The 13151-nt window shown below is 37.5% G+C and overlaps 1 protein-coding gene across 1 annotated transcript in view; it reads left to right on the top strand.

Moving 5' to 3' along the window:
* LOC107566929 (receptor-type tyrosine-protein phosphatase U-like) overlaps window positions 1-13151 on the top strand; it is a 233092-nt gene that overhangs the window by 119250 nt on the left and 100691 nt on the right. The window contains exon 3 of the mRNA XM_016252505.1: window positions 4727-4998. Within this exon, the coding sequence (XP_016107991.1) occupies window positions 4727-4998 (272 nt within the window). The remainder of the gene's footprint in view (window positions 1-4726; window positions 4999-13151) is intronic.

Here is a 13151-nt window from a genome sequence, read left to right on the forward strand (position 1 = left end):
TTTTATTTAAACTCACCTGTCAGAGTGCTGTATTTCTCACATAGCAAGTGCTCAAAATGTACGTTTTAAAGCAGGAGTTGGGTCAGTATTAACAATAGGCTATGTTTTAGATGATTATTAATAGATGTTGTAATGTACAGGCTATTTTGTGTTTTAGATATCATTTACAATTTTGACGTATTTTCTAGATTAATGAGCGAGTTGGTTTGTTTTCATTTTGTTTTACGACTAATATTATGGCATTATTTTATTGCCATTTCGGTTGATTTGTTGTAAATACTCGGCCTGAAAACTGCGATAGATAATCTCTGAGGAGTCATGACGTCACGGAGGCTGTTGAACCCTCTCGCGGGCCCAAGAAAACACATTTCTGGTAATATTGTCTATTTTAATATGTTTTATTAAATAAATTCATCCGTCCGAGTGCTGTATTTGTAACATAGCAAGTGCTCAAAATTAATACTTTAAAGCAGTAGTTCAACCCAAAATTAAAATTCTGTCATTAGCATTTTGTTGCGATTTAGCCTGATTTGTTGTAAATATAACTGCGATCGCTAATCGCGTTGGAGTCATGACGTCACAGTCTGTTTAATTTTTAAAATAAAAAAATTAAAAATTTGCCTGGTATGTTGTGTATATACAGTGGGGCAAAAAAGTATTTAGTCAGCCACCAATTGTGCAAGTTCTCCCATTTAAAAGGATGAGAGAGGCCTGTATTTTCATCATAGGTATACCTCAACTATGAGAGACAAAATGAGAAAAAAAGTCTAGAAAATCACATTGTAGGATTTTTAAAGAATTAATTGGTAAATTCCTTGGTAAAATAAGTATTTGGTCACCTACAATCAAGCAAGATTTCTGGCTCTCACAGACTTGTAACTTCTTCTTTAAGAGGCTCCTCTGTCCTCCACTCTTTACCTGTATTAATGGCATCTGTTTGAACTCGTTATCAGTATAAAAGACATCTGTCCACAACCTCAAACAGTCACACTCCAAACTCCACCATGGCCAAGACTAAAGAGCTGTCAAAGGACACCAGAAACAAAATTGTAGACCTGCACCAGGCTGGGAAGACTGAATCTGCAATAGGTAAGCAGCTTGGTGTGAAGAAATCAACTGTGGGAGCAATTATTAGAAAATGGAAGACATACAAGACTATTTATAATCTCCCTCGATCTGGGGCTCCATGCAAGATCTCACCCCGTGGGGTCAAAATTATCACAAGAACTGTGAGCAAAAATCCCAGAACCACACGGGGGGACCTAGTGAATGACCTGCAGAGAGCTGGGACCAAAGTAACAAAGGCTACCATCAGTAACACACTGTGCCGCCAGGGACTCAAATCCTGCAGTGCCAGATGTGTCCCCCTGCTTAAGCCAGTACATGTCCAGGTCCGTCTGAAGTTTTCTAGAGAGCATTTGGATGATCCAGAAGAGGATTGTGAGAATGTCATATGGTCAGATGAAACCAAAATATAACTTTTTGGTAAAAACTCAACTTGAGGAGAAAGAATGCTGAGTTGCATCCAAAGAATACCATACCTACTGTGAAGCATGGGGGTGGAAACATCATGCTTTGGGGCTGTTTTTCTGCAAAGGGACCAGGACGACTGATCCGTGTAAACGAAAGAATGAATGGGGCCATGTATCGTGAGATTTTGAGTGAAAACCTCCTTCCATCAGCAAGGGCATTGAAGATGAAATGTGGCTGGGTCTTTCAGCATGACAATGATCCCAAACACACCGCCCGGGCAATGAAGGAGTGGCTTCGTAAGAAGCATTTCAAGGTCCTGGAGTGGCCTAGCCAGTCTCCAGATCTCAACCCCATAGAACATCTTTGGAGGGAGTTGAAAATCCGTGTTGCCCAGCGACAGCCCCAAAACATTACTGCTCTAGAGGAGATCTGCATGGAGGAATGGGCCAAAATACCAGCAACAGTGTGTGAAGACTTACAGAAAACGTTTGACCTCTGTCATTGCCAACAAAGGGTATATAACAAAGTATTGAGATGAAATTTTGTTATTGACCAAATACTTATTTTCCACCATAATTTGCAAATAAATTCTTTAAAAATCCTACAATGTGATTTTCTGGATTTTTTTTTCTCATTTTGTCTCTCATAGTTGAGGTATACCTATGATGAAAATTACAGGCCTCTCTCATCTTTTTAAGTGGGAGAACTTGCACAATTGGTGGCTGACTAAATACTTTTTTTCCCCACTGTATGTGCTTACATCATATTAAATAAATACCATCTGATTTGATATGTTATTTAATACAATGGCGTTCGTACATTTTAGTGCCGTCTACATGGTCAAACACTTTTTGTGGCCAGGATATATTTAATAAGCTGTTATTATTCAGTACATAATAAATTGGTGAGGAATGAGGTGAGAATCAAGAGCCATACAGCTCTTCACAATGCCAGCTTTTTTTTTTTTGCACTGACTAGCTGATTTCTACATGTCAGATGTCATTAAATTTCAACTTGATTGTAAGGTCTAGGTCTTTTTTTTTTGCTAGGTACTGTAATTCATAGCTGTTAACCTTCATCTTAGGAAAATAGTTTTTTTTCTTTTTATGAAGGTTTTTTTCCCTTCTCTGTGAGCTCTGTCAGCCCATATAAAAGCACCTTTGATACCAAGGAAACAAGGACAGTCTGGTCCTGTCTCGTATTTTTCAAGTGATTCAATGCAAAGACCTTGGGATAGAGTGATGGTTGTCTTCTAGATGCGGGGTTTGTTCGTTAAGCAGATAAGCACTTGAAGGATGTTTAGGTTGGCATGTCCTGATTAGGGAGGACAGAAAAACCATGCTTAAAGGTTCTTTCTCTTGTGTGTGTATATAAATGGTTCGTCTGTAATTATTCATTCGGCCTCACCTTGCAGATGGAGCCCCTAACCCTACTGTCCCACCGTCCTCTGTGTGTAAACGGCATGTCATGCTGATTAATAACAAGCAAGCAAGAATGTTCCCTTGTGTGCTTGCATAAGAGATTTTTCAATTAAGGGCATGTTTGACTCTAAAAAATCTTGAGAAATTAAGTTTTCCTTTTCATGTTATATCTTTATTACATGTTCTGATAATTGACTTTGTTCATGACTATGTTTTTGTATAGTATGGATTTTTGATATCGTGAATAATGGTAATGACATTTTTCACTTTTTGTGGAAAACTGGATAAACTCATAAGCTGCTTGAAGCTACTTGTCGATCATGATATACATTTTTTTTAAATTGTTACTGATCTTCAGACTGTCAACTGCTCACCCATCAGTCCACATTTCTGTAATATTCCAATATTTGTAAATAGTCTTTAAATAGTTTTCTAAAATGTTTAGTGTGATGGAATACTGGTTGCTACTAGCAATTATTTGAAATATAAATCTTTTGTAACATTTTAAATGTCTTGATTGTCACTTTTAATCAATTTAATGCATGCTTAATGTATTAATCCAAGTATTATGTCTTTAAAAAAAAAAAATCCTACTGACCCCAATTTTTTAAATTTCTTTCTTTCTTTCTTTCTTTCTTTCTTTCTGTAATCTTATATATACGTTCTTAGAAAATATACAAATGTAATTTTCCTTTGTACACATTTATTATGTACAGGAAGTTAAAATGTCTGGGACCTAAATGGAAAAAAATATTCAAAGTGAGACAATTAAAAAATATATATTAAAAACTAGAATGATTGTTAAAAATACTTTTTCATTATTTTTATTTTCATTTTTAGAATATCTAGAATATTTATTTCCTTTAAAATCCATCCTAGGGAACAGGAAATGCCTCTAATTGTAGAATCACCCATGTATGTGCCTGTTTTGAGTATTTGTGTTCCTGTTGCTATACCAACACCTCACAAATTCCTGTCTTTGTACAGAGAAATTTTGCAATTGTCACACTCCGCAGAGAGCCTCGAGGCTAAAAAGAGCATGAAAGACATTTTTGTATTCCGCGCTGTGTGTTGTCTTTCTCTCTCTGTGCTCGGTATTGAGAGAGTAATGCCAAAATTGTCATCCTTTGTGAACTCACTGAAGGGAGAGATACTCTGCGGAAAGAGACAAATAGACAAACAAGGGCTTTTGAAACGTAGGAACGGGAAAACTACACAGAAGTTTCTGAGGACGCTATAATACAGCAGATATGCTCCGCAGAGAAGCTGGATATTTATTTCCCTCTCAGTCTCTATTATTCTCTCTGAGCTTAGTGTGTATTGTGCCTGTTTCCTTTAGCAGTCATGCTCTAATATGCACTAAAGCTCTCCACAAATGTTTGTAGCCACACAAAGATATGAATTGTTTTTTTCCCCGAGAAAATATTTCATGTTCTTTACTTCAGTTCTCTATTTTATACTATATTTAATGACCGAACAGTCAGAGTGATGGAAATGAAAATTCTGTCATCATTTACTCACCCTCATGTCAGTCCAAGACTCCAAACCGGTATGACTTTCTTTTTTCAGACTTAACACAAAAGAAGCATTTTGAACAGCATTGTTTCCCGTACAACGAGGACATACAGTGGCTGTTCACTTCCACAAAGGACAAAAAAAAACCACCACAAAAAATATGATAAAAATGCTTCATATGACCCTTGTGCAATATTCTATGCCTTCTGAAGTCATATGATTGCTTTTTGCTTTAATTAGTTTGAGAATGTATGTTTGTATGTGATGGCACTGAATGGCTGATTCTTCCCTCTCGCTGTGTTGTCTTCTTCCTCAAGGCTCATACATGATGGTCAACTCCTCCCAGCATGCAGCGGGGCAGAGGGCACAGCTTCTACTGCAGACACTAAGTGAAAACGACACACACTGCGTGCAGTTCAGCTACTTCCTGTACAGCAGAGATGGCCACAGCCCGGGGGCGCTGCGGGTTTATGTGCGGGTCAATGGTGGGCCGCTTGGCATTCCTGTGTGGAACGTCTCTGGCTCCCGTGGACGACAGTGGCACCAGGTGGAACTGGCAGTCAGCACTTTCTGGCCAAATGAGTACCAGGTGAGCAACATTTTGAATTAGTGACCATATTTTTTGGGTGGTCATCAGTTGGTCTAAGACGCTCATTAGTTGTACCAAACTGGTCATTAGCTAGTCTAAACTGATCAATAGCTGGTCCAAGAGAGTTATTTATTAGTAGGTCCAAGTTAGTGTTAATTGGTCAGTTCTAAGATGTTGGTTTAAAATGTTCATTAGTTGGAATAAACTGGTCATTAGCTGGTCCAGGCTAATCTAAGCTATTTATCTGTTGATCTACGGTGGTCATTGGTTGGTTCAAGCTGCTTATTAGCTAGTCTAAACTGGTAATTAGAATGTCCAGGAGAGTCATTTGGTCTGAGATGCTCATCAGTTGGTCTAAGATGCTCATTATTTGGTACAAACTTGTCAAGTTGAGTCTGTGTCAAAGTTGGTCAACAGTTGGTCTAAGGTGTTCATTAGTTGATCGAAACTGGTCATTAGTCGGTACACACTGGTTACTGGCTAGTCTAAACTGGTCATTAGCTAGTCCAAGATTGTCATTAGCTGGTTCAAATTAACAAACCATCTTGAAACAGTGATAAACAAGCTACCAGATAGTCATACTAGTTTAAGGTGAAAGAAATATTTTTGGAACTTGGTGGCTGGCAGTGGTGGATAAAGTACACAAATCAAGTACTTGAGTAAAAGTACAGATCCGTAATAAAAATATTACTCCAGTAAAAGTACTCAGTTTTCAATTTTACTCGAGTGAAAGTACAAAAGTACTTGATTTTTTTAATGTACTTAAGTAAAAAGTACCGATAAATGAGTGTGTAGTTTGTATTGTGTATTTTGTTTTATATTGGCTACTTTTATCATTTAATTTTATATTAGCATATATTTTTTTATAATCCTACTGCTCAAACTACCTGGGATTTTCTCAAAATAACCAATAAGGAAATAATGAATATAATAAGGAAAATATAATTAGATTTTCATAATGATTTTTTTCTTCTCAAACCTTGTCTGTGGTGTAAAAACACCCCTGGCCAAATGCCCCAAGAGGGCATCAATTCCCACTTTGATAATTACTGTAGTTACCATGTTCTGAACATCACATTCTTTCTTTTTCCTCAGATGTAATCTATCTAGGTAGTTGAATAAAAAATATTTGGACTTTATATATATATTTTTAATTACCTCAATTTAGCACCAGCAAGCTCATTAGCTAGACAGTTAGCATTAGCTAACATTATTATTTTCAGCATGGTTATGAATAAACATTTATATTTGTCTACTCGGCTAGTTGATCCAGATACATAGTAACTTAGGCTATGTGTGCTGACAAACAATATAAAAACAGACATCACATAGGGCTAAATGCATAGCATTTTAGTAAAACTGCTAACGTTACAGCAGCGGGGAAGATGAACATGCATGAGTTATTTAATTTAATCTTTGTTATTTTAATGTTTTTTGACCTAAAACATAGAGACTCTGATGTTAATGTGTCTGCATTAAAGCATTTTAGTGGGCTACAGATCACCCTTTACAGCAGATTTAGTTCACAAACAACTGACAGCTTTGACCTAAATATGATTTTCACTTACAATAATTAATCCTAACATTCGACATTAGTAACTTACTTTTAACAGCATCAGACACGCGCGCGCTCAAAATATCTCCCGGTTCTTACTTGTGAATTCAGTTCACTGGAGACTCGCACTAAACGGTTCATTTGAATCAGTGAGGTGTTCATTGAAAATAATCAGTTTGTTCATGAATCAGACACTGCTTCTGCGTCTCAGAGCACGTGATATATTATAAGGAGTAGCGATAATTTTTATGAAATGTAGTGAAGTAAAAAGTACGATCTTATGCTTTGGAATGTAGTGAAGTAAAAGTAAAAAAAAGTAAAACTACTTCGTTACTGTCCACCACTGGTGGCTGGTCAACCAGCTATAAACCAGCAGATTTTCCAATGGTAAATGCTTCGGAAATGTATGAATTCCAGACTCTAAGCGAATTAATTAATCATGTTTGCCTTGAAGTATGCCACAAATTAGCAATGTGACTGACAACTGTTGTAATCTCAATGGCAGGCTTAGTAAACTGGTTTTCAACTGCATACCCATAAAGTTGCTGTGACACAAAGATAGTATTTCAGAGCTCCACCAACAGCAGCATACACAGGCATCTCTTTTCCTCACCACGATGCATTATACAACTTGTGATGGAGACTACTGTCTTATTAGTCATGCCCCTTGCACTGTTTAATTAGCATTGATCTTATCATGAATGTAGGTTAGTGCTGTAGGGCTTAGACAAACCCACAATATAGACCAAGTCAATAGTGTTGACACGTCTTACTCAACTAGTAACCTAATTTCCCTACTGTACCATTACGTGTGAGAGACAGTCTACCAAATCACTGCTTACAAAATGACAGCTCATTCACGCCTCCCATGCCAATTGATTGGTGTCAGTGGTCGGTCCGCCATTGGGTTACACTCTGCTATGGAGGCGCGAGTCAAGTCATGTCAAGTCACCTTTATTTATATAGCGCTTTATACAATACAGATTGTGTCAAAGCAGCTTTACACTGTTAAACAGGAAAAACGTGTGCTGATAATACAAGAGGACAATAGAAAACAGTCAGTTTATCAGTTAAAGTAATTGTTGATTCAGTGATGTCATCGTCCAGCTCAGTTCAGTTCTCTTCCAATAGTGTCTGTGCAGTCAAGTCAACAGTGTTGTCAGAAATTGTGTCCCCAACTAAGCAACCCAAAGGCGACAGTGGCAAGGAACCAAAACTCCATCGGTGACAGAAATGAAGAAAAAAAGCCTTGGGAGAAACCAGGCTAAGTCAGGGGGCCAGTGGGGAGCGGGCAGACGCAGGGGGCTTCATCAATAAATTCAATTTCTCCTTTCTGCAAACTCTGCGCAGCTGTCAGAAAGCAATTAAGTTGAGTAGTGTTCACTTTATCGAGAACTGTCAATCTCTCCAACCTAATTAACTTTCACATGCCAGAGAAAAGATGTGGCCTTCATGTGTAAATAAAAGTCCTACCGACAGTCAACAAGATGTGAAGGTGGAGGGAACATGACAATGGGGCGAATTTGTTTTTGTACAGCTGCATAGTCGATTCTGCTTCGCTTTGACTTTTGCTGAGTGCACATGAAGAAAAGATGTTGTTTCTCCAAAAATTCTTCTAGTTAGCATGAGGCTGTTAGCTCTTGTTGGTAGGATGGTGTAACCATCTGGTTCAAAAAGCATCTTCACTTATAGGCATTTAACAGTTGCTGTGAATTATTATGAAATATATTGTATGTATAATTTTTTTAACCATTGCTGTTTTTAGTTATGCACTATGTGCTCTGAACAGCATACTGACTTACACAATTACCCCAATTAAATTTCCTAATGGCTAATTGAAAACATAAATTTCAGTAAAAAATTCATTGTTTACTAAAAAATTAAATTCCTACTTTTTTTTTTTCGCTCTTAAAGATGATGTCACAGCTTAGGATAGTTGCTGCTAGTGTCTCTGCCAATCATGTTTTTTTGTGATTATCATCTTCAGGATCATTAGAATGCTGTAGCATTTTTGGTTGTTATTTTTTTTAGCTAGACAGCTAATTAGTTTCAATCGGCTTGAGGTAATCAAAGGCAGTAAGCTCAATGATTAGCTTGCAAGCTGGCTGAAAAACAAGCAAAATGTTTAATTTGACCATTTTAGCTTCCTTTATTTAATATGTTATGGGACAATTTGCAAACTAATAGCTTTCTCCAGGTGTTATAGACCTTCTTGTGTATCGATAATGGTACACTGTAAAAGTCTGTTACTTTATAACAGCACAGACCTTTAGTCTTTCATCATTAACAGTGAAAGAGTGTGTATGCAGAAAGCTGTAGACATATTGCTTCTGTATTTGGAAACCAGTGGCTGAACGACTGCCATAATAGTTTGTGCATCTGATGAGATGATGAGCTTGCTCTTTTCAGCGTAGTTTGCTCACAGCGGTAGTCATACTAAATCACACTTTGGTCCTGGAAGATGGCAGACTGTCCTGATCAATGGTGAAACTAGAGCTGTGCCACAGACTAAGCGGGTGCAACGTCAAGGCTGGTTTGCTAAAGCTGAGCAAACAAGAGAGATCATTTAAGCTCAGTTCTAACATTTGATATATTTTGAGGCCATTCGGACGATCTCTAATGGCAACAACACTTTGACCCCTTAGCAGTTGCCCGTAATCAAATTCTGCCTTTTTATGTGTGTTTACCTGATTTTTTCTTTTTCTCTTTATCTCCGTCTTCTTCAGACATCCCGCTGACTGTTTAGCTTTGCACCCTTATATACCTCCTTTCATTCATTTTGCTGCTTCTCAAAACCAGCTGGTGTCGTTTTTCATGGATAGTTTGAGTAAGCAAAAAGACACAGGAAAAGTTAATCTAAAAATGCTAATTCTCATCTCTTTACAAATCTGTATGCAGTGGCTATCAAGCTCCAGAAGTCAAGTCAAATCACCTTTATTTATATAGCACTTTATACTATACAGTCATGGACCACAGTGGAAAAAAGCATCATGAATGTAGTACATGACTATATTTTAAGTCTTCAAAAGCCACACAATAGGCTTGTGTGAGAAACCAGTCAAAATTTAATGCATTATTCACTTACTGTATAAGCACTTGAAGTTTGCAGCTAATAATGGGGTGTAATGGTGTGTCATGTTCAGTTGAAATTTAGTGCAGTAGTCATGTGGACAATTTTTTTTATAATGCTTTTATGGTGTTTTTTTATGAAGCTTGACATCTCCAGGTCACTGTGAACTGTTGCTGTAAGGTAATATTCAAAATAATCTACTCTTGTGTTCCACAGAAAAAAAAGCACACACTTTTTTTTTTTTGTGATGAGCTATTCCTTTAAACTGACAGAGTGTGTAAAACTGTGCTTATCTCAAGCTGTGCATTTTTTAAGTCTGAGAGCATAACGAGGATAAACTGAGCTGTGTGCCCATCTCTGTGTCATCCTGGTCTTCTTCCTAAAACACAGTGTCAAACCCATGAACTCTGTGAATTTGCCTTGAGGATGTTCTTAGACCTTTGCTTTCAGACTCAAAAAAATTAGAATCTCAGGCATTTTGCATGACCCCAGTTTGACTTCCAGTGTTGTCTTTTGTGGAATGTTGTTTACTTACTGCAACTGACTTTCCTGTATTTAGGAGTGAGAATGACAGCTGTTTCACACCGCAAGCTTGAGCTTTGCGTCAGCTTCAAAACTGAATAAATAAAGGCCAAACTGAATAATTAAAAACAACTTTAAATGGGTAAATCTTCTATACATATTTTTGATTTCTTAATTTTTTTTTCTGACATATTCCAATTCTTGTTAAACACACAAGACATGCTTATTCTGTGCATTTTTAGCACTTTTTGTGTGAAATAATTTAGTTTGTCCATCAAAAGTGTATTGTCACTTTTATTGAGTGTGAGTGGTGCAGCAAAAATAAACTCGGCACCAAATTCATCACTTCAGCATCGCTCTTGCGACGGTCCTGCTTGACGATTTCGCGCTGCTCCTGCTCCCGGTGTGAATGCACTCAGTTGTTAACATGCACGCCAAAAAAATATGCACTGCTCACGTTCTGCTCATGCTTGCGGTATGAAACCTAGGGTTAGTTATCGTTTGGGTTTTTTTCGATACCGGTGCCAAATCGATACTTTTAAAATGGTTCCGGTGCCTAAGCCGATACTTATTAAAAAAATAAAAAATAAAAATTCCCCCAAAAAACGATTAATTGTCCATTAGCACTATAAACACATGATGTCTGTTTCATTCATACTGGATGCCAGAGGGCGCCCTCGCACAGAAAATCCACATGTCCAGTCACAGAAGTAACGAAACTCAGATTCCCTTATATGGACAAAGGCATGGCTATTATAGCTGTAAACGTTTTGAATGATAAAACAAAGACAATAAACACTCAACTGCGACAATATAGTTTATCTGTTTTATTCAAGCCATCTGGTATTTTCATAATAATTAAGTATATTTATAATCCATTGCTAATCGATGTATTTTTTTAAAGTAGCCTATGGAACATATTTTCTGCCTCATTCTGTGACAAGAAGCCACATCAGATCACAAAAGGAAGCATTTGACTGGTATTGTGGAGTAAAAAGGTTATAATGTTCTCTTTTGTTGGACAACAGGTTTAGAAATGTGAATACAAGGGAAGTTTAGCTTTAGGCATTTTAATTTAAGCATGTTTAGCTTAGTTAAAGGAAGCTGCTGCCACTGCATTCACATGATCCTCGGATGCTCTCATTTGTGCTTAAGTCGGAATGTGAATACAACATGGACACTCGTGTCACGTTACTACAAAGATTTGTTGGATTTGTATTATTAGAGCTTTCCGACTTGAGTTCACGTGCATTTTCTCAATCGGGAAATTATTTTTCACATGCGGTGCCGGTGATGATGCTTCTTACGTCCGTTTCGGAGAACCAGAGGACAAATATTTCAATCGATCAGCATACACAGGCATCTCTTTTCCTCACCACGATGCATTATACAACTTGTGATGGAGACTACTGTCTTATTAGTCATGCCCCTTGCATTATTTAATTAGCATTGATCTTAGCATGAATGTAGGTTAGTGCTGTAGGGCTTAGACAAACCCACAATATAGACCAAGTCAATAGTGTTGACACGTCTTACTCAACTAGTAACCTAATTTCCCTACTGTACCATTACGTGTGAGAGACAGTCTACCAAATCACTGCTTACAAAATGACAGCTCATTCACGCCTCCCATGCCAATTGATTGGTGTCAGTGGTCGGTCCGCCATTGGGTTACACTCTGCTATGGAGGCGCGAGTCAAGTCATGTCAAGTCACCTTTATTTATATAGCGCTTTATACAATACAGATTGTGTCAAAGCAGCTTTACACTGTTAAACAGGAAAAACGTGTGCTGATAATACAAGAGGACAATAGAAAACAGTCAGTTTATCAGTTAAAGTAATTGTTGATTCAGTGATGTCATCGTCCAGCTCAGTTCAGTTCTCTTCCAATAGTGTCTGTGCAGTCAAGTCAACAGTGTTGTCAGAAATTGTGTCCCCAACTAAGCAACCCAAAGGCGACAGTGGCAAGGAACCAAAACTCCATCGGTGACAGAAATGAAGAAAAAAAACCTTGGGAGAAACCAGGCTAAGTCAGGGGGCCAGTGGGGAGCGGGCAGACGCAGGGGGCTTCATCAATAAATTCAATTTCTCCTTTCTGCAAACTCTGCGCAGCTGTCAGAAAGCAATTAAGTTGAGTAGTGTTCACTTTATCGAGAACTGTCAATCTCTCCAACCTAATTAACTTTCACATGCCAGAGAAAAGATGTGGCCTTCATGTGTAAATAATAGTCCTTGCGCCAGTCAACAAGATGTGAAGGTGGAGGGAACATGACAATGGGGCGAATTTGTTTTTGTACAGCTGCATAGTCGATTCTGCTTCGCTTTGACTTTTGCTGAGTGCACATGAAGAAAAGATGTTGTTTCTCCAAAAATTCTTCTAGTTAGCATGAGGCTGTTAGCTCTTGTTGGTAGGATGGTGTAACCATCTGGTTCAAAAAGCATCTTCACTTATAGGCATTTAACAGTTGCTGTGAATTATTATGAAATATATTGTATGTATAATTTTTTTAACCATTGCTGTTTTTAGTTATGCACTATGTGCTCTGAACAGCATACTGACTTACACAATTACCCCAATTAAATTTCCTAATGGCTAATTGAAAACATAAATTTCAGTAAAAAATTCATTGTTTACTAAAAAATTAAATTCCTACTTTTTTTTTTTCGCTCTTAAAGATGATGTCACAGCTTAGGATAGTTGCTGCTAGTGTCTCTGCCAATCATGTTTTTTTGTGATTATCATCTTCAGGATCATTAGAATGCTGTAGCATTTTTGGTTGTTATTTTTTTTAGCTAGACAGCTAATTAGTTTCAATCGGCTTGAGGTAATCAAAGGCAGTAAGCTCAATGATTAGCTTGCAAGCTGGCTGAAAAACAAGCAAAATGTTTAATTTGACCATTTTAGCTTCCTTTATTTAATATGTTATGGGACAATTTGCAAACTAATAGCTTTCTCCAGGTGTTATAGACCTTCTTGTGTATCGATAATGGTACACTGTAAAAGT

Source organism: Sinocyclocheilus grahami, unplaced genomic scaffold (assembly GCF_001515645.1).
Source record: "Sinocyclocheilus grahami isolate Dianchi unplaced genomic scaffold, SAMN03320097.WGS_v1.1 scaffold1114.1, whole genome shotgun sequence".
Taxonomy (NCBI): Eukaryota; Metazoa; Chordata; class Actinopteri; order Cypriniformes; family Cyprinidae; genus Sinocyclocheilus; species Sinocyclocheilus grahami.